The sequence below is a fragment of the Heterodontus francisci genome, chromosome 42, assembly GCF_036365525.1.
Source record: "Heterodontus francisci isolate sHetFra1 chromosome 42, sHetFra1.hap1, whole genome shotgun sequence".
Lineage (NCBI taxonomy): Eukaryota > Metazoa > Chordata > Chondrichthyes > Heterodontiformes > Heterodontidae > Heterodontus > Heterodontus francisci.
In genome coordinates, this window is record NC_090412.1 from 11,674,461 (window position 1) to 11,695,241 (window position 20,781).

A 20,781-nucleotide genomic window follows, 5' to 3' on the forward strand; every position below is an offset into this window, starting at 1 on the left:
TAGGGTGTTAATGGACTGAAAACTGAACAGCCACAAGCACAAACGTGAAAAAAACACGGGTAGGCACAGTAGAAACAAACTGAAAAAACTAAAATAAAATAAACATAAAAAAGGAAAAATAACAAAAAATTAAAAGTAAAATGGGGGGCCCACATGCTCTGAAATTATTGAACTCAATGTTCAGTCTGGCAGGCTGTAGTGTGCCTAATGGTTAAATATGATGCTGTTCCTCGAGCTTGCATGGATGTTCACTGGAACACTGCAGCAATCCCAGGACAGAGATGTGAGCATGAGAATGGGTGGGGGTGGGGAGTTGAAATGGCCAGCAACCAGAAGCTCAGGATCATGCTTTCGAACTGAGCAGAGGTGTTCTGCACAGACTACCCAGTCTGTGTTTGGTCTCCCCAATGTAGAGGAGACCACATTTTGAGCAGTATACAACATTGAAATAAGTACAAGTAAATTGCTGCTTTGCCTGAAAGGAGTGTTTGGGGCCTTGGATAGTGAGGAGAGAGGAGGTAAATGAGCAGATGTTACACCTCCTGCTATGTACTACTTTCAATGTAGTATACTGTATTCGCTGCTCACAATGTGGTCTCCTCTACATTGGGGAGACCAAATGCAGATTGGGTGACAGCTTTGCAGTACACCTCTGCTCAATCCAAAAGCATGAGCCCGAGCTTTCAGTTGCTGGCCATTTCAACACCCCCCCCCCATTCTCATGCTCACATCTCTGTCCTGGGATTGCTGCAATGTTCCAGTGAACATCAACACAAGCTCGAGGAACAGCATCTCAGTTACTGATTAGGCACACTACAGCCTGCCAGACTGAACATTGAGTTCACTAATTTCAGAGTGTGACGGGCCCCTCATTTTACTTTTCTTTTTAATAATATTTTCTTTTTTGTGTTGATCTTATTTTAGTTTGTTTCTACTGTGCCTACCCACAGCCTGTGGCTGTTCAGTTTTCAGTCCATTAACACCCTATCTGTACTAATGCTTTGTCTTTCTGCACACCATTAACATATTGTTTGCCTTTGCTCCACGACCTTCTGGTCAGCTATTCTGTGACCTTGTCCTATCAACACCTCTTTTGTTTTCTCTTGCCTGACCCCCGCCTTACTTGCTTAAAATCTTTTACATTTCTTATATCTGCCAGTTCTGACAAAGGGTCACTGACCTGAAACGTTAACTCTGCTTCTCTCTCCACAGATGCTGCCAGATCTGCTGAGTATTTCCAGCGTTTCTTGTTTTTATTTCAGATTTCCAGCATCTGCAGTATTTTGCTTTTTATGATCCTAAGTATACCCTGAAATCCCTCGTACAGGTTTTATTTTACAGTCATCTCAAATTCCATTTATAATTTATTGTTCGTCATTAAATAAGCAAAAATATGGTGTTCCGAGTTTTGTGCCAACTTGCATGCATGCATTGTGAATGTTTGAACTGCAGAAATGACATATATATTCATTTTTTAAAAAAAGTGTGGGTCAGTCTGAGGATGTCAATCCTTAACCCCTACTAAAATATTTCACTTTGTATCTAACTGAGAATTAATCAACACCAATAAAATGTTCTGCTGAAAGGTCATCAACCTGAAACGTTAGCTCTATTTCTTTAACCATTATTGCTGTTTGACCTGCTGCATCTTTCCAGCATTTTGTGTTTTTATTTGATTTCCAGCATCAGTATTTTGCTTTTGTTTTAGTGAAAGAAAGCATCTCAGTTCAAGTAATGGGAAATTTTGGAGTCAGTTGAACATTGAGTGGCTTTTGTCACTTCTCAGTCAAGTTGCTGCATATGAATTAAGATGTTCTCTATTTGGGGAAGGTTGGGTCTAACGTTATCCAGCTTAACAAGTTGTATATTGTGCTTGTGAGTTGGTGATGGTCTTGTTGAAGTTTGCAGCCTAGACTGTTCCACCAGTCCATCTGAGGGAGGAGTGCTAATTCATGGAGCAACCTGGAAAGGAGGAAAGAGGTGCCATAAATAAACACATTTCCCTTTTTGATATTTGACCCAAATACATTGTTGAATCTCTTAATTTTATTTTTAGTTTAAGCTCTTTATGCTGATGTATCACAGTTGGGTGAATTCAGATGCTAAACTGCTTTCTTGTACCTTTTCAATCTGAAGTTTGAATTCCTTCAACAATTTCTATCAGCTAATTTCTTTCAACACTTCTCCAAAAACCTATGTGTATTGTTAGCTAAACTGGATAGCATATATTGCCCCAGTAGATCCAAAATAAACTGATTTTGATAAATGTCAGTTGCCCCAATTCAGATTTTCAGTGCTCATTGCTGTTTTCAAGTACTGAACCATTGCACAAATAAACATTTCTGAAGGGTAAGGACAATTACTGGATTTATGTTTTTTTTCTTTTACATGTCGTTTGGTTAGCCAAGACACTGAAGTATTCAGCTGTGTTGTTTTCAATAAGGGCATTAAAATGCTGTTGGCAGGCAACAATTATAAACCATAGCAACAGATAGCCCTGGCAGATTGCACCTTTGTTTCAAAACCAGATAAATTAACTACAGTGCTTGTGTAGAGCAAAATGAGGTACTGGACTGGATTACACAAATCATTTTACTGGCAACAGCAGTAATCGTTGTTTTGACCACAGCGCTTTCTAGATAAATTAAACTTTTAAGTTTGATTTGCTTCTGTGTGGTAACATTTTGTGTCATCAATGTCAGGTCATAGCAGGACTGCATCATTTAATTTGTTTTTCTAAATTATAAACAAAATGAATAATAAAACAAATTTCAAAAGGCAAGACTTTAACAAAAATGCCAGTATGAATGCGATGTTTCAATGACCAGTTTCCTGGTTTTCCAATTCAGTAAGAATAAATTTTGGCTGTCCAGTTTAGGTTTTGGTCGAGAAGTTAAGGCACACTCTTACAGAATGCTCTGTGTAAACTAATACCACAGTGTGCTTCTGCTAGAATTTTTTCTTTAAAAAATACATTACTGTATGATGTTCATTATGATGACTTTATTAGTGTATGAAGGCTAGGGATGGTTTTAAGTAGGTTTTAATATTTCTGAAGAACAATTGCAAATAGTTTGTAACATATTTTCCGTCTGGATTTTATGAATAATATGAATTTCTCTTCAGGAATATACTGAAGAATTTGAAGTAAAGCAATTGTTTGAGTGCAATTGGATTATAGTGAACTGCTCCACACCAGCAAGCTACTTCCATGTGTTGAGGAGGCAGATTCTGCTACCATTTAGGAAGCCGGTATAAAAACTTTCCTTATTATTTTTACCTTCATAGTCATTTATAACTTCAGAGAAAATTATTTTTTAAGAAAAACTTTTAAGGATTTTAATTTAAACATGCAGATTATGAACTACAGAAGTAGCATATTACTGGTATGCTGTATTAATTTTGACATGCATGTTCTGCACTTCATACTCATTTTAAACAACTTCTGACTCTCTTCCTTTTTCAGTTGATTATCTTCACACCAAAATCCCTGCTAAGACACCCAGAAGCTAGGTCACATTTTGATGAAATGAAAACAGGTAAATTTTGCTTTTAAAATCAAAAAGCATTAAATGTACAATTTTGCAAATGGCTTTAGAAAGAATTGTCAACATTTAGAAACTGACATTATGGGTGAAGTTTTGGTTTGGGACACAGTCGGCAAATTACGTTTTCTGAATTGAACTTTTTGCTCAAACTTCCACTCAAACTCATTTATATATCGCCAAATGTAAAATCTTCTATGAACCGGTGGTAACCTGGTGCAGTTTTATCAGTGTCTCTCGTCCACCACTGTGAGTAACCTGATTTTAAGCAACTGAAAATGATTTCCACTGAGCCCTCCAAAGGTTGGTGGTCGGAATCAACATAATACTTCAGAATTCTTTATGAATCATGCATAAATGCAGTTCTTTACAAATACTTATGAGTTGGAGTTCTTAGATTGACAAATGATGTGCCAATACCCAAGTATAGCATCAGATGGCCAGTTTATATTAATTTTGCTTGCTAAGCACTCTGCTTTTATTTAAAAAAGTAAAGAATCTCAATGTAAGAATGGGCAAGAATGTGCGCAATGCATCAATGATGCACGTTTTGAAGCAAGGTAAGCTGGTCAATGTTTGCTGCACCAGCAATTACAAATGAAAAATTATTAGTATCATTGATATTTCATAGGTACAGTGTTTCAACGCATCATTCCTGACGAAGGGCTTGCAGCTCAAAATCCAAATGATGTGAAGAGGCTGATTTTCTGCACAGGCAAAGTTTATTATGAGCTTGCAAAGGAAAGGATAAACAGAAAAATGGAGAAGGAAGTGGCTATCATTAGGTTGGAGCAGGTAAATGTGTAAATGGAACTTGGAGAAGCAAGGGACTGGGTATTATAATTTTGTGCAAAAATAGCTATGGAGTTCATTGTATCAAAATGATATTTGGGACTTTCTTAGTTATACTTAAATTCAAAAGTAAGAATTTTTTTTATAATGTTATAGCTGAGGTACTGCACTCCCCTTTTCATGATTTTCCATCCATTTGAGCAAAACTCATGCTGTTGAGTGAAAAAGTGGAAAACTCAGATTTTTTTTTTTTACTGCAATATCAATGCAACAATCTGCATATTTGAATGCAACTCTGCAGGTTTAATACTGTGATACAAGAAAATGAATTGGCACATTTGATCTGCACACTGTCTCTTCACTTCTAGAACCTGGCCTGAAGGGATGAAAGTTTCACCATTTCTTTTTCAGTAATGGTCCTAAGTGAAATACTAGTCCTTAGTATAAGCGCAATTCTTTTGCACAGAATACCTATTTGGCAATTCAAAATTTATTCAGAAGCCACAAGGATGACTGATGCAAGAAATAGAAATATCACACGGTACTATTGAAGTGCTTTACTGTTGTTCGGCTTGGTTGTGTGAAAGGAGTTTTACCCTTTAAAAAAAAAACTACGGCTGCATTTTATTCGGGTGCCGCCGCGCAGCGCGGTGGGGTGCCCACATTCATCAGGGCTCATTTAAACAGTGGCGGCGGATCGCCCACCCCCGATGATGTGTGGGGGCGGCCACTATGTCCCCAGCAACGGCATCTGGCACCACCACGCATGCGCCGGCACCATTTTTAAAGGGCTTTCAGCCCTCACAAATGATTATAATTTTTAAAGGGAAAATATAATTGATTTTTATTAAATGTAAAAATAAGTGAAGGAGGCCCTTCCCCAACCCCCTCAATGGTCATTTCGTTGCCTGAAATGACCATCAATTGATTTTTCAAATACCTGAACTCTTTCCCCCCCCGCCCCCAACCTTCAATCTTTTGCCGTTCAACCCCTTCCCACCATCCCCACATCCAATAAAAATTGATATCCCTTCTCCTCCACCCTTCCTGCCTTAAAATTTTATTTCCCACCCCCCACCCCACCCCAATCAGGTTCTCACCTCGGAACTCAGTGCGGAGTTCCGAAGGTGCATGAAGGTCGAATGGAGGCCACAAAATCAGCGTGGGACGGCAGGTAAGTTATTTTGCATACATTTATTGGCAATCTGCATATGGAGATGAAGGGCCCACTGCCAGGCGGCAGGGGGCCACACCAAGGTTCCCCCATCCGCCATCGGTCCTATGCGGCAGGCCCTTCTCGACGTCATGGGTCGAGGCAGGCTTCTCCCCGCAGAATTTTATCAGCCCCTGCGCCGTGACCTGCGGCATCAAGGGGCAGTAAAATTCAGTTCATAGTATCTAACTCCTTTAAAAATTACTGTGTTTCCGCTTGCTGGAGGATTTTCAACGTAATTTCATTTAGTGAGTAAACTGTTGGTCAGTTTCAAGGTATTCATTTCTTTTTTTAAAAAACCAATGGCTGAAGTTCAGGTTATGTCGTTTAAAATTGCAGATAAAAAAGATGCCCATACGGTAATCAGTTTATCCAGTTGTATTTGTGTAACATGAAAATCCATATTGCACAACAGCATCATCCTGCGCACCATTAAATTATCTGAGAAAGTATTTAAATAATTAGCCTTCCCAATAATTTTTGAGGATGTACAACTTGTAATAATCAAAATGTTTTATATCTTTTTCTGAAACATTCTTGTATTGCACTTGGTAACATTTCTTTTAGTTCCTGACTTGAATGTTGTTCCCACATTTTAATCTATTATTGTGTTCCCTGTTTGCAGTTATCTCCATTCCCCTTTGATTTGCTAAAAGTGGAAATTGACAAATATCCTGATGCTGAACTCATCTGGTGCCAAGAAGAGCACAAAAACATAGGCTACTATGACTACGTGAAGCCTCGTTTCAGAGTACTAGTACAGTATAATAAGCCTGTTTGGTAAGTATCTGGAGTTAAATTACTTTTCATAGCATTTTCTACATGTATTGGTGTAGGAAATGAAAAATAAATGATTATGAAAGAGAGAATAAAATGAGATTGGCATTGGTTCAGGTAGCGCTCGCACCTGGTGGCACAGCTTGTAAGGTAAAAACACTATTCTGAATGAGTCAGCTATGACTCTGTTGATAGCACTCACACAGAATGTTGTGGATTCAATTCCCACTCCAGCAACCTGAACACAAAATCCATTGCAGTATTGAGAGTCAGGTACTGTCCTTCAGATGAGACGTTAAACCGAGGCCCCATCTGCCCCCTTGAATGAAGCTAAAAGATCCCATGACAATATTTCAAAGAAAATCAGAGAAGTTAGCACGTGTATCTTGCCAAATATTTATCCCTCAACCACCATCACTTTTTAAAAAAAAAACACATTATCTGGTTATCGTCACATTGCTGCTTGTGGGGTCTTGCTGCACACAAATTGGCTGTTGCATTTCCTACATTACAACAATAACTACACTTCAATGGCTGTAAAGTGCTTTGGAGTGCACTGATATAATGAAAGGTTCCATATAAATGCAAGCCTTTCTTTACAACCGTGCACGCCATTTACATAAGCTGCTGGGGGATCCAAACAACACTTCATTTCAGTACTGAGGGAGTACTGAGCTTGGGATGAAATATTAAACTGAGGCCACATGTACCTGTTTGAAGACCAGAGACTGGCCAACATTTCTTCCCCCGACCCTACAAAAAATATAGATAAATTGACCGTTCATCTGATTATTTGGTTTGCTATGTCCAATTTGCCTGCTGCAGTTACTCTAACAGCCATTACACATCAAAAAGTCATTCAAAGGATGATTTGAAAAATGTGGAGTTGTTCTATAAATACAAGTTTTATTCGTTTCTTGTTTTTTCCCCTTTTTTTGTTATGGAGAAATTTTAACATAATTTGTCATGACCCAGGGTCAACAGCTGCCTTCGGTGCAGCTTGACTATCCTGCATTGATGTATTAGGGGAAGAGTTCAAAGAGAAGTAGGAAAGTTTATTCTAGGTCTAAGAATTCTGAAGTTGCAATGAGAGACTCTCAGAATTGAAATTGTTTTCACTGGAGAGAAGAAGGTTGAGAGAGGCTGTTACCTCAATTTTTAATAATGAAAGACTTGAATAAGGGAGATGGGAGTAGATTATTTAACTTGGTCTGGAATCACAGAAATAACTATGTCACATCCTTAACAATTTATATATATACAATCATCAGATGTGCTAGTAAAGAAATAAAAATAGTATTTGTGCCAAGTATTCTAGTGTGAAATGTAAAGTTATTGTTGGTTCTCACCTGTGAAAATGTGGAATATTAAGAGATAAAGAGCATCTATATGTTTACTCATCTATTAAACACCTTTCTAGTTTGATTGACAGAATAATTTCTCAATATTTGATTAAATATATTTGCTTGTAATTGAGCATCTACCTCCTCTACCCTTGTAAAATGCCTTGCCACGTTTTTGTTATGTGAGGAACACTGTAAAATACAAGGGGCAGGATTTTAAAGCCCCTCCGCCATCAGTGGCGGGGGAGGAGGGGGTGGTGATGAGGGTGGGGGCAATGAAGATTGGTGCGGCTGAGGCCCTCCACCGACCCGGACAGCGGCAGGCCCTGTGCCAGTCTCAGCGGTGGCAGCTGGGCCTCGTGGTGGCCGCCCTCGCACTTGACAATGGAACCCACGTTTCAAAATATAAACTAATTTACATAGCTGATTTAATGAGGGTCCCGTCACCTCCTTAATCACCGTACCGATCTTCATTCGGGTGGCCGACAATGCCGTGCCTTTGAATCCCCGTTTGGGGAAACGTGGCACGACACCTGTGGGGAGGGAGGAGGAGTATTTTTTCTCTGTGTGGGAGGGGGGTAGTGGGGTACCAACAATGTGGATTGGTAGGGGTGGGGTAAAGGGCAAAGTTGCCAAACTTTGTGTGGGGGGGGGGGTGGGGGGTGGCAGGGGAAGGTCAAATTCTCATTATTTGAATTCCAGGGGGGAGAGGGCACGAATGTCTGGAAATGCCATTGGGGGAGAAATGAATTTAATTCTTTTTTTTGGTAAATAAACAATCCATTAGAGGACTGTAGGCCCTTTAAAAATGGCACCAGTGCCTGTGCATTGACACCGGACACCATTGCCGGCAATAGCTCGTCCGCCTGCCCCCTCCACGTCATTGCAAATGAGCCACTGCGTTTGAAATCACGACAGCTCTGTGACACGGTGCCTGTGCAGGCAGGCCGCATTTTTTTTTACACCTACCACCTACTTCGGCGGCAGACTCTTAAAATGCAGCCCAAGGTGGTGTTGCCATTGCTTGGAAACATGTCATAGAGTCATAGAACTGGACAAATGTATAACATGATTTTATCACCTTTTAAGGGGGAATTTCAGGAGCACAGTTGTTATGTTGATCTTTCTCTGGCCTGCAGTTGCAGATGTTAATACTTAGTAGCCTTATTGGTCAGCATTTGAAATTTTAGTGTGGATATTTTTTCTTGGCCGGTCTTTCCAAGCTATCTTCAATTTAAAGCATACTTACTGGTTATTAAATTTAATTAGAATCTAGCTTATGATTATACTATTTTATCAGTGTTGTTTGTTTATCCAGATTCCCAAATAATTACAAGAGTAGGTTTCAAATTTTAGGATAGCAGGAAGTGAACATTGGTTCGACAAAAACATATATTTTATATTTATGTTCAGCTATTTGGAGATCACATCAAAATTCACTCTATTTAAACAGACTTATTCATCTTCCTGCAGGTATGTTGGGCGTGACCCTGCAGCAGCCCCTGCCACAGGCAATAAGTATACTCACCTTACAGAGTTGCAGTGCTTGTTGGACACATCTTTCAACCTCCAAGCTTTTGAGGGCATGACGTTTTAGATCGAATGAAACCAGTCCTCGTGGACATATAATTGGATGTTGTTTCAGGGAAATATATTTCTTAAACTGCTGAGAAATACTGCACAAACAAAAGCTGTTCATTTGTCATATTTTTTTCCATTGCTGTCATTCATCACAGAAATAAGGTCTTATGGATGTATTCAGATTTTTTTTATTCGTTCCTGGGTGTGGATGTTGCTGACAAGGCCAGCATTTATTGCCCATCCCTAATTGCCCTTGCAAATGTGGTGGTGAGTTTTTTTTGGCGAGTTATTTTGCAAGTAAGCTGGCTAACTTAAACACTGTTTTTGTTATATTGGTGTTTGTGTAAAATGTGAACATGCAAGTTGAGGACCAGGAGAAAAGGAGGATATACTCTTCAGTCATTTTATGCATTATAATCAGTTTTGTTCGGTTAAGGTTAGAATTATTGTACTTTTTTGTTTTCCTCCTTTATGATTTTGAAAGGCACACTATTGAGCTATCTGCAATAATAAAGCATTTTAACACCATTCACTCAGCTTTCTTGAGAAGTTACCTTTAATTGTACTTGTAACCTTTCTACTTTATCAATGAAAAATAGACACTTCACATATAGTTGATTCTTGAAAGAATATTAATTAGTTAATAGTCTCGCTCAAAACACCATGAAAAGGAGGTATTTTGTAAATACAGTGGCAGTTGGAAAATACATAATGAATCACAGTTTGACAACTTCATCAATATATAATGAAAGGTGATGTGCAGTCTTACAGGTTCCTACATACTGCTGGTGACATCTACCATCAAAGAAAGCATGTTTCTTCTGGGAAGGGTGGGAGTTTATTAGAAAAGTAGGAAAGGAGCATTTACACTACATCAACCTAATAAGGATTCATTCAGTGCAACACTTTTCTTTCCTTATCCCCTGCCCAGGGCAATAAACTGGGATCAGCAACTTGTCTTCAGAGTTGAACTTGCACTGATAAAAAAGATATATTGATAGAATTTTATTTGATGTGAAAGGATGAATTACGGTATTTATTCTGGAAGTGAGATTGACGTGACAAATGATAAAATCAGAAATATTCAAGATCATCTTTGCTTGGTGGAAGGACTTCTATATTCGATTGTTTACCATTTAGCATTCTATATAAGTATATTTTGCATTACAAACATAAGCAACTGTTTGAATGAGCTACTGTCCTGCCCACAAACATCAAAATAGCAACAGAAAATGGCTACATATTTGGGGAAAGTTTCTGCTAGTTTTACCAGTGAGGCACTGATCATCCTTCATTAATATACAAAAACACATTGGATTTGTATTTAAATTTAGTTTACTCATTTATTATGTAAATGTGGCAAGCTACCAATTTCTAAATTTGTTAAGAACAAACTTGAACTCTTACGTTTTGAGATCCAAACCAAATTGAAGTACATAGAGAAAACTATTGTGGATCCTGCACATGCATAGCAATTTTTACACTTGTTTCTTTTTATTTAATTGGTTACCATGCAGTAGAAAAGATAGGTGAAGGACAATTACAAGGGGAGTGGCTGCTACTCTCTTCCTTTATCTGTCACAACGTGAAACTGTAGAAGTGGAACACTTGCATAGCCCACTGTACATAATGATGGGACTCGTAAGTGAATTTTGGATCTGCAGTAAGGTATATTTCAATGATCTCAACTTTCAATGTCACCCTCGACTAGTATTGACCGACTTCAAGCTGCAAAATAATTGTTTTCTGTTTAAGCTGTTGTGGAGCTCTTATCACAATGAGATGCTTCTTATGGGGAAGGTCAAATAAAATCTGTATCAAGAGCTATCCAATCCCTTAATGTGCTGCTCCCTGTTAGTAAGATGGAGCAATTTTCCCTGATTTAATGGACATGGCGCATTTGGAAGATTGGCACTTAAGTCGTAATAGCTTCTAGTGTTTGTCTTAAATTTAATGCAAAATAAAACATGATAAAGGACGTTGAGCTGTAGTTCCTGTTAATTTTAACAAAAAAGTTAATGCAAGTATAAAGTGATTAAAAGAGTCAAAAAGTAACTTGTGAATGGGGAAAGGAGTAACAAAGATTCACATTGTGGCACGTCATTGAAGAAATGACAAATGCTGAAGAAAAGATGACCAGATCTGCATGTAGGAGACAAAGAAATAACTGAAGAGGAATCATTCACAACAGATTGATGCAGCTACACAAAATGTGCAGTATAATATCCCTATAACAAAGGACATTGATAGTTTTAAGAATTGAATATTTCTTGCGTTTGTTGTTTATATAGAGCCTGTTTACATTGTGATCATTGAGCCTTCAAGTCTACCAATGTAGAGTTGTCAACCTCATTAGCTAATTTTTAAAGTCTGTTTTTCTCTAATTATTTTTAAATGCCATTATGTACCTGTCATATTACATAACATATTTAATATCCTCTTCTCCAAAAATGTTCTACATAACTTTCCAGCAAACAAAATTGGGTAGAAACACCATGAAATTTCCTTATCCACACTCTCATCTGCCCCTCCAAATTAAAATTCATCACATAGCACACACTTCTTTTTTTTATTAGCTTACACAAAAACTTGGAAATTAAACAAATCTGTTCCCCACCTCTAACAAGTATACTCCCATATATGTTTCACTCCTAACCTGGCTGGCCAACTCTTCACATTTGGAGGCCTGATGTAAATAAAATGTGCACATACAGGAGTTCCTTTCATGTAAAATCTTTCAGTTCCCAGAACTCACTGCAAAGTTCAAGATGCCAACAAATGCACAGTAGAGCATGCTATTTTCTGGTGGCTAGACTTTAACCCAGCAGAGCCAAAAGGATCCTCCTTATGGGGTGGATTTTTTCATAATTTTTTTTTACTTCAGGAAATACCTTAAAACAAATTGAGAGAGTTGAATATTAAAGGACAGCACATTAATATGATTGGTACACCATTATAAACAGTTGGGTATTTTATTCACATACGATCCTTCGACTTTCAATTTTGCCAGGTTATAGCATCTACAGAAGTTCTGCAGTGTATATATGTAATTGATCTGGACTTGAATATTCGGGGCATGGTATAAATTTGGAGACAACACAAATCGGAAGTATTGATAGCTGAGAAAAGCTGTAAATTACTTCAGGAGGACGAGAGTTAGTAAATGGCACAGAAAAATGTCAAGATTTAATACAGTAACATGAAGTGACATTGGGCTATATTTTTCAGTGCTAATTTTAACAAAAAAGTAGATGCTAGTGAAGATTGAGAGAAATTGGGAGGAAATACACACTTAACGGTGAATAGTGCAAAGACAAAGAGGTAGTACTTAAACTGGTTAAAACATAGATTGAATGTTGTGTTCAGTTTTGGGCATCCTACTTTAAGAATAGTGAAAATATCGAGATTACGTAGATGGTGCAGAAGAGATTTACTACAATGAATCCAAGGATGAAAGGCTTCACTTTTGAGGAGAGGCGATAGAAACGGTAGATCTTTTCAGTCCAATGGAGAAGATTAAGAAGAGATCTCTGATAGAAGTATTCTAAAGTATGAGGGGTTTAGTAAAGTAAAAATAGGAAAACAATTTCCAGTAGTTGGTGGTTTGCTAACCAAGGGACATAAATTCAAGATCATCACTAGAAGACTGACAGAGTTTAAGAGAATTTGTACACCAGGGATATGGAATGCCCTAACAGTAACAGTGGTGGAAGCACAATCAATAATAGTTTTTAAAAGGGATGAAGATAAATATTTGAAAAGGTATTGCAACTAAGTGGGTAGCTGTTTTAGAGCAAACACTGTTGCTGCAAAAAATACCTTCAAAATTGCATAATTCAAAAGCATGGAGTCAGGATAAGCCATTCAGCTCAACAAATCCATTCCTTCCACCGACCACGTGCAAGCCAACCAATCATGGACTCCTACCCCACTTAATTTGATTCCTGCGGAAAATTTCTTCCTGGCTTGCAAAGATAGTTGAGTAAAACTTAATAATGTCTGCCTATTTGTACATGTGCCTTCTTCAACTATTGACTGTCCTATTTACACTTGCCCCCACCCCATTTAAATATCGCTTATTGTAATATATTTACATTTCACATGAATCAGATACAATTTATGAATGTTTCTCGTAATTTTAGTCCATTTGTATGTGTTTGAAAACAAGCTTTAAGGCCAGCAATTGAATAATGCATATACCATTCAGAAGAGACATTTGCAAAAGAAAGATAAGTGAACCATTAAGCCAGTCTTTTGTGGAATTTCCTAACTCTGTGGTCAATAGTTTGCACTCCAGAGGCTCACCAATTAGTAGTAATGTTCCCAAGTGTTGAGATACCTGATTTCAATTTGCCTTTTATGGGTGAACCCCAGCAGTAAGAAAAGGTCTAGAGTTTACGTTCCGATGAAGGGTCACTGACCCGAAACATTAACTCTGCTTCTCTTTCCACAGATGCTGCCAGACCTGCTGAGTGGTTCCAGCATTTCTTGTTTTTATTTCAGATTTCCAGCATCCGCAGTATTTTGCTTTTATTCTAGAGTTTACGTGTCTGTGGACTTTGCACTCAGCTTAACTTTCTTATTTGGACGCTTATGCATAAGACAAACAAGAAACGCTTTTTTATGATGCCCTCCTTTGAAATATGTTTAAATGTCAGGGTGTGAATTGAAGGAAAGAACACCAACATAAAGGTCATAAGTGAGCTATAAATGAGACTTGTCACTGATACTAAAATGCCAGAGCGAAGTCTATTTCTGATCAGAAAATTGACCATTATAGTGTTTTTAGAATCATGACCAAGTTATGATGTGTAACAGCAGCTTCGACTGCCAATGGCCAAGTTGATCAACAAAATGAATTTATAAGGATTTTGTTTTTAATAACACTATCACGCGTGATTAAAATATCACTCCAGTTAACACTTACAGCATTTCCATAAGGGTTCCGATGAAGGGTCACTGACCCGAAACGTTAACTCTGCTTCTCTTTCCACAGATGCTGCCAGACCTGCTGAGTGAATCCAGCATTTCTTCTTTTTGTTTCAGATTTCCAGCATCCGCAGTATTTTGCTTTTATCTGGTACTCAAAGTCCATTGTGGGTTGAATTGGAGTAGGGAATAGCCCCTTTGTCCCTCCAAGCACTGTCTGTTAGTATGCAAATGTTTTTTTCCAGCAATGGCTGATCTGTTTAACAAGTTATTTCCTCGCTCCAGCAACAGTTTAAAATCAATGTTCATATGACAAAATTCATATGCCTCATTCTTGGCGGGGTATGCATGACAATCTCTAATACAATAATGACTATTTCAGGCTATTCCTATATGTGTGAGCACAGGTGAATCCCCAGTTAATGCCTGCCACCAGGATATATGTAAACACCCAATTAATATACAATTAACAAACAGTGTGACCTAACTATAGGCTACTAGCAATCTGTCAAATCAGCATTTAACAGAGTTGAACAAAAATAGCAATTTTGAAACTTAAAAGTCAATCAGCACCATAACCAAATTTTTTCAAGAGAAATGCAAATGTACCACAAGTTAATGAGCTTTTTCAAAATCTCAAGGTATTTACACCAGGATTTGAAGCATTTTCTTTGTAACTGGGTGAGTTATCTTTCCTTTTTTCATTTGCATATGTGCTATTTTATTATAAAGTTAACCTTTTGTATTTCTTTTGTTAGTGTTACAAGTGTTTTGTTTTAAAAATAATTCTGTGTTCTTAATAAAAAAAAAACTGAGAAAAGGATTTTTTTTTTGCTCAGTGGGCATTAACCTGCAAGTAGTTGGAATTCCTGCAATGTTTTGAAAGGAAGTCATAACAAAAGTTGAACTTATGGATGCTTTGAAATGAAGTTGAATTTATACAAGGACAGGAAAGCCAGCAATTTCAAGGAAACCACAGGGATTTGACCTATTTTCAGGGCAACTTTTGAGTGACGGGGAGACGCTGGGCTGTATATAAGACTCTGCCACCGAAATAGGCGGCAGGAGTAAAAATAAATGTGGCCTGCACGCATGGAGACCACGTAACTGAGCCACCGCAATTTCAAACGCAGAGGCTCACTTGCATGGCTGCTGCGTCCATCATTGCGATGATGTGGAGTGGGTGGCAGAGCTGTTGCCAGCAACAGCATCTGGCACCATTTTTAAAGGGCTTGCAGGCTGAAAAGAGCTTTGAAATTTTTAAAGGGCCAGTAACTTTAAAGTTTAAAAAACAATTGGACAAATCTTCTCATGCATTCTCCAACCATCCTCCAGTGCATATTACAACATTCCTGCCCTTTCTCCCCTCCCCGGAATACCAATATCGAAAATTTGACCTATTTTCTCCCCCCACCCCCAACAGAATTTGGCACTTTCGTCCTTTACCCACTTCCCATTAGCCCCCCCCCCCCCCACCTCCCCGCGACCAATCCAAGTCATTCTAACCTCACCTCGCCCCCTCCACCCCCACACAGAAAAGAAACCCTCCTACCCCCTCCCCACAGGTGTTGGCCATGTTTCCCAGAATGGGAATTTGAAGGTGTGGCATTGTCGGCTACCAGATTGAAGATTACAACATGCTGGAAGAATCACTACGGCCTGCGTGGTAAATAGCAATTAACATATTTTAATATGGGTCCCATTGCTGAGCAGTGGGGTGGCTGTAATGAGGCCTCACTGCCACCAAGATCAGAATGGGATCGGTGGCGGGCCTCCGCTGTACCAATCTTCATTGCCCCCCCCCGACCCTTGCCACTGTTCCCATTGGCGGAGAGCCTTTAAAATCCCGCCCACTGTGTCTGGACATGTGACCATGTTCAGGAAGGTTCTGTTTTCACCTTGGACCCTTTAAAATACCTGTGAATTGGACAATTTGAATTTGGCATTTGAAATCTTTGCTTTGACCTGCTTGGAACAAGAGAGAAAGACCCAGAAAAGTTTTACCTCTCTCTGTAGAGGAGACTTGCATCTCTTGGAAAGGAATCCTGCATTTGAAAGATGGCAGATTCCTATTGCCTCCAGTCTCTGAAGAATTCCTGTGGTTCCTGCTGCCTCCTGTGATTTGGAAGATCCTGAAATCTCAAGAAAGCTTCTACTGCTAGACTGCTGTTTTTAGAAACCCAAGCAGACTGGTTGCTGCACCCCTGCTGAAAGACCTGTGTGATGCCTGCTGCAGACAAATTGCCTTGAAAGCCTACCCATCACAGATTGCTCATCAACCTCACCTGGAGAGACTTCGAGTGGCATCTGACTATTCAACTCTTGGATACCTCACTGTACCGAGGGCATCCTACCAGAACTTGATAAACTCAATTATTTTTATTATTCCTTTTATCCCTGGGAAACAGCTGTGAACCAAAAATCCTTTTCCCCCGGTTAACCATTTTTTTTGAATGTGTAATCATGAGGGTTAAGGAAATAAGGTTTTTTTTCATATATAGATTTATCTTGTTAGCAGTTAAAACCTATATTTCTTTTCAAATAAATAGTTAATATTGTTTAAAGAAACCTGGTTTGGTGTGCTTTATTCTGGGGGGATAAAATAAAGTGTTTAATTTGACTATTCTTCGGTGGTGGGAAACTTTACTTGATATACTATGATCTGTGGATTAGTGGGACTGAATTAACAGTGCATTACTCCCACCTTGGTCGTAACATTAGGCATATACCTTATACAACTTTGAGAAGTTTGTTTTTGTGAATGACAGGGTTATTCTGGTGTTAAGTACTTTTGGGCCAGTAAATATTGTTTCTAAAATAGTCTATTCAAATATTCATAGTTTCTCCAAGGAGTTCATTGTTTAACAGTTTCACCCCTCACAGTTATCTAGATATACTTCAGTATATACTGACAGTAGACTTGCATGTCAAACAACCACTTATTGTATGAAACATTTTATTAACCTCATTATTTGCTACTTCTGCACTCCTGTTCTATCTGCCATCTCTGCATGGCAACAAGTAAATATTCACATGCATACTCATTGTACATTTTGTGGGCAACATGTTCTGTATCCATTCAAAAGACCGTGTTGCTGTCCAAATGAAGTATAAATAGGCAGCACTGCTCATTTGATTGCTGAACCTGATTGCAACACTAAATATCAGTTTAAATGAGGTTTAACAACTGCAAGAGTTGCTAACGATGTAGTGTGTTACTAGATGGAATTAACAAACCTAAATTTAATAATGCATAGAACTATTAACATCAGGTGAAGATTTGCAAGCAAAGGAAAATTAATGACTAATTATAGTCAATCTAGAGTTCTTCTAAATTGATGTAAATGCAAGTTGTTGAAACTATTAAATGAATGGAAAATAGTTGACAACTTACTGATAATTCTAAACAATTAAGAAAATCAGTGAAACCAAGCAATGAAAATGTACAGAGGATTAGCCTTTTCTATTGACACCAGGTCTAAAATAAAATCCATGTTTTTAAAAGGTCTTTTCAAAATCTACATCATATGGAATAAACTTGGTGTAAGCTTGTGAAAATACTGCTGCATGGAATAAAATTCAACACACTGGTCTTCAATTCTATTTTATTACAAAGAAGGGCGATGAGATTTTATTGCAGCTATTCAGTTATCCAATTAAGTAATTAATGCCTAATTATTCAGCAAAAGACACTCTTTCAGTAATGAGGGTACGCATATGCCCCCAATCTAAATTAACATGTCTGGTTTCTTTACTTGCAAATTTTTTAAATTGTATTTGCTCTCGGTGTAAAACCTTTTTTTTTTTAAGAACTATCTGAGAGGTCAGTTTTAAGGAGTGAATGGAATGAAATTCTATTGAAGGGAGAAAGTGATTCTAAATAAAACCGATGTATTCTGTTTCATGTAATATGGGAGACAAAATTCCCATAAATGCCCATGCTGATGTGCCGTAGTACATTGATGAAGAAATTCAATTGCTTGCATCTTTCTAGTTGAAGGAGGATGACAGGAGTGGTTTAAAAAAAAAATCAGAGAAGAATGGAAGGGACTGTTGGTTGTCTTGACTCTTTGTCTTGTAAGGTTTGACAGCACTGTCTAGACAGTCATTTTTATAGAACCAGTTTAGTGACTTGCACACTGACCATGTGGTCAAATTGGTATTAGATTAAACCCATTTAGAAGGGATGTCAAATTTTGCTGCCTCAAAAATAATATTAAACTGTGGCCACTTTTTAATCTATTGGGAGATTTTGTATCCATGTTGACTTGGATTATGTTTTTATAACAGTTCACAACAACATCCAGTAATTATTGTTTTAAATAGCTGATTGATGCAATCTGTTGTATGTGTAACTGGATTGTGGGTCAAGTATCTGTATTATGCATATGAGAGTAAAACATACTATGATAATTTTAGTGAAACACTTCCTTTCTATCAATTTAGTTACAACCCACATACATCTTCCCTGCTGTGACATGAACTGAACAAGAAATAATTAGCATAAGTACTGACATTGAAAATTAAGGTGTGATGGGACAGCAGAATAATCATATTTATTTGCATAAAAATAAAATAGCTGCAAGTCCACTCAATGCACAATAAACACTGATCCAAATGATTATAAACTGTTCTAGTTTTGCTGTCCTTTTTAATGTCATTATATCCCCACAAGCATGCAACAACCTTGTAATATACTCCTAACCATCTGTCATTCTCCATGTATTAAATATATTGTGTTGCAATTAAACGGATGAAGATTAAATATTCAAGATCCATATTTTGTTGAAAAGAGCCATGAAAGAGAATGTGTAATTTAATGAATAAATCTGTTACCTCTTTGCCCTTAGTGTAGAAAAACAATGCATATAATCAGAGGAAAAGTATTCCATATTCCAATCACCTAGGAAAAAAGGTGGTGAACCAGGATTTGTGTGTTTTGAATGCTAATATCTTAGAACTGTTTAAAGTGTAGATAGGATAGTTGTTTGAATTTTTAAGAAAAATCATGTTCATCAAAACTTTTATGAACTTGAAGTTACAGGTTACTTGTTCTAGCCTTGGAGATTCAAATTCTAAATGCATGTTTGGATAATATCAACATTGCAATTTAATATTGAAGAGTATTTAAGATAAAATAAAATGTTTATTAAACTGTAAACATAAAGTGAGGCTGAAAGAATATGAATAACTTAACTTTTATGGTCTAATACTCCTTGAACCCGAGACACAAATAGGAACATAGGAGCAGGAGTAGGCCATTCAGCTTATAAATAAACTGAAACAACCTGTTAGACCAAATTAATCAAAACTGTTGTTAAAACTAGTGTCAAAGCAAAGCAGCAGGTATCGCTGTGCATTGTCTTGTAAGTTTGATTTCTCCCTATTATAAAGGATGCTGAAGAAAATCTTAAAATTGAGTTTCACCACAGACTTTGTAGGAAATTATGTTTTGACTGAACCCCAACTAATATATCCTGTGATTACAATTATTTTCATCATCTTTCTCTGCTTGGATAATAAACTTTAAAAAGGAATTCTTTAAGCAGAAAGGCTGCCAGGGTTCTGTGTTTGTTAAAAGTAGTTGTATGATTTGGCACACCAAATGTATTAACTAATGCAAATGCATTAAAAAAAAAACTAATTGACCATTGTTGTTCATTAATTTGTATGAGTTGGGTTCCTACCTCTTTTATTCCCCTGAATGGGTTCTGCTTAGTGTTGAGTCCTTGTTTCCACTGCCTCAAACTGGTTTTTTTCTCCCTCTGAATTTTAATCTTTCACTTTTATTTAATAATTCCTTGTCTCCACTCCAAAGTGTGTGAGGGTGGAGCTGTTCTTTTGACAGTTGCATATGATGGGTTCTGGTGTCAGGAGAGGAGGGTATATTTGAGGTTGAGGATGTTTGAGGCCGAGTGGATGTGTGGGAAAAGTTATTGGAGCATTTGGAAGATGGAGTGAGTAAGTTTGTGATTTTCTTTTCAAGATTTTTTGCATTCAATTTAGTTTTAGGGAGGACTGTTGGTGCAGTGAGTGAGGAATTGTCAAAATAGCTGAAAGCCACAGAATTTTTCCTCTTTGATATGGGAATTGGTTTTAGAAATGATGATGGTACCAAGATCTGATTGATTTCAGGTTACATGATTCTGGAATTTGATGGGTCCTAGGCTCTGAAATCTGATTTGTTGAAAGGATAGGTTTGAAGATGGTGATGTCTCATATGTGGCCAATGTTCAGTGTCTCTGGTTCTACCATCTGGTCAAATTGACTCTAAAACACATTACTGTGTCATATGTTTATACAAATGCAAGAGTTAATAAGTGATAACACAACTATTTTATATTAAGGTGATAAAATAGATGCACCACCCAGTCTTCCCTTTCAAGAAAATGCAACCATCCAAGGCTAGAGAAAAAAATGGTGGAGTATTTACATTCCAGAGCTCAACTCTCTGTCATGAAACATGAATGGGGAAAAATCTAGTCCATGAGACACAGGTGAAACACACTGAATGCTAAGAATTTTGCAATCTGGCCTCTATTACTGTTTACCAAGGTCTAGAGCAGCTATAGGGTCAGCCTGATGTTGCAACCCTTTGTAT

The 20,781-nt window shown here is 37.7% G+C and overlaps 1 protein-coding gene across 2 annotated transcripts in view; it reads left to right on the forward strand.

Annotated features, from left to right (window-relative positions):
- LOC137355451 (2-oxoglutarate dehydrogenase-like, mitochondrial) overlaps nt 1–9,961 on the forward strand; it is a 90,243-nt gene extending 80,282 nt beyond the window's left edge. For both annotated transcript variants that reach the window (XM_068020568.1, XM_068020569.1), the window contains exons 19-23: nt 3,127–3,252; nt 3,467–3,539; nt 4,177–4,340; nt 6,176–6,330; nt 9,144–9,961. In XM_068020568.1, coding sequence (XP_067876669.1) covers nt 3,127–3,252; nt 3,467–3,539; nt 4,177–4,340; nt 6,176–6,330; nt 9,144–9,267 — 642 coding nt within the window. In that variant the 3' untranslated portion in view covers nt 9,268–9,961. The remainder of the gene's footprint in view (nt 1–3,126; nt 3,253–3,466; nt 3,540–4,176; nt 4,341–6,175; nt 6,331–9,143) is intronic.
- The last annotated feature ends 10,820 nt before the right edge of the window (nt 9,962–20,781 follow it).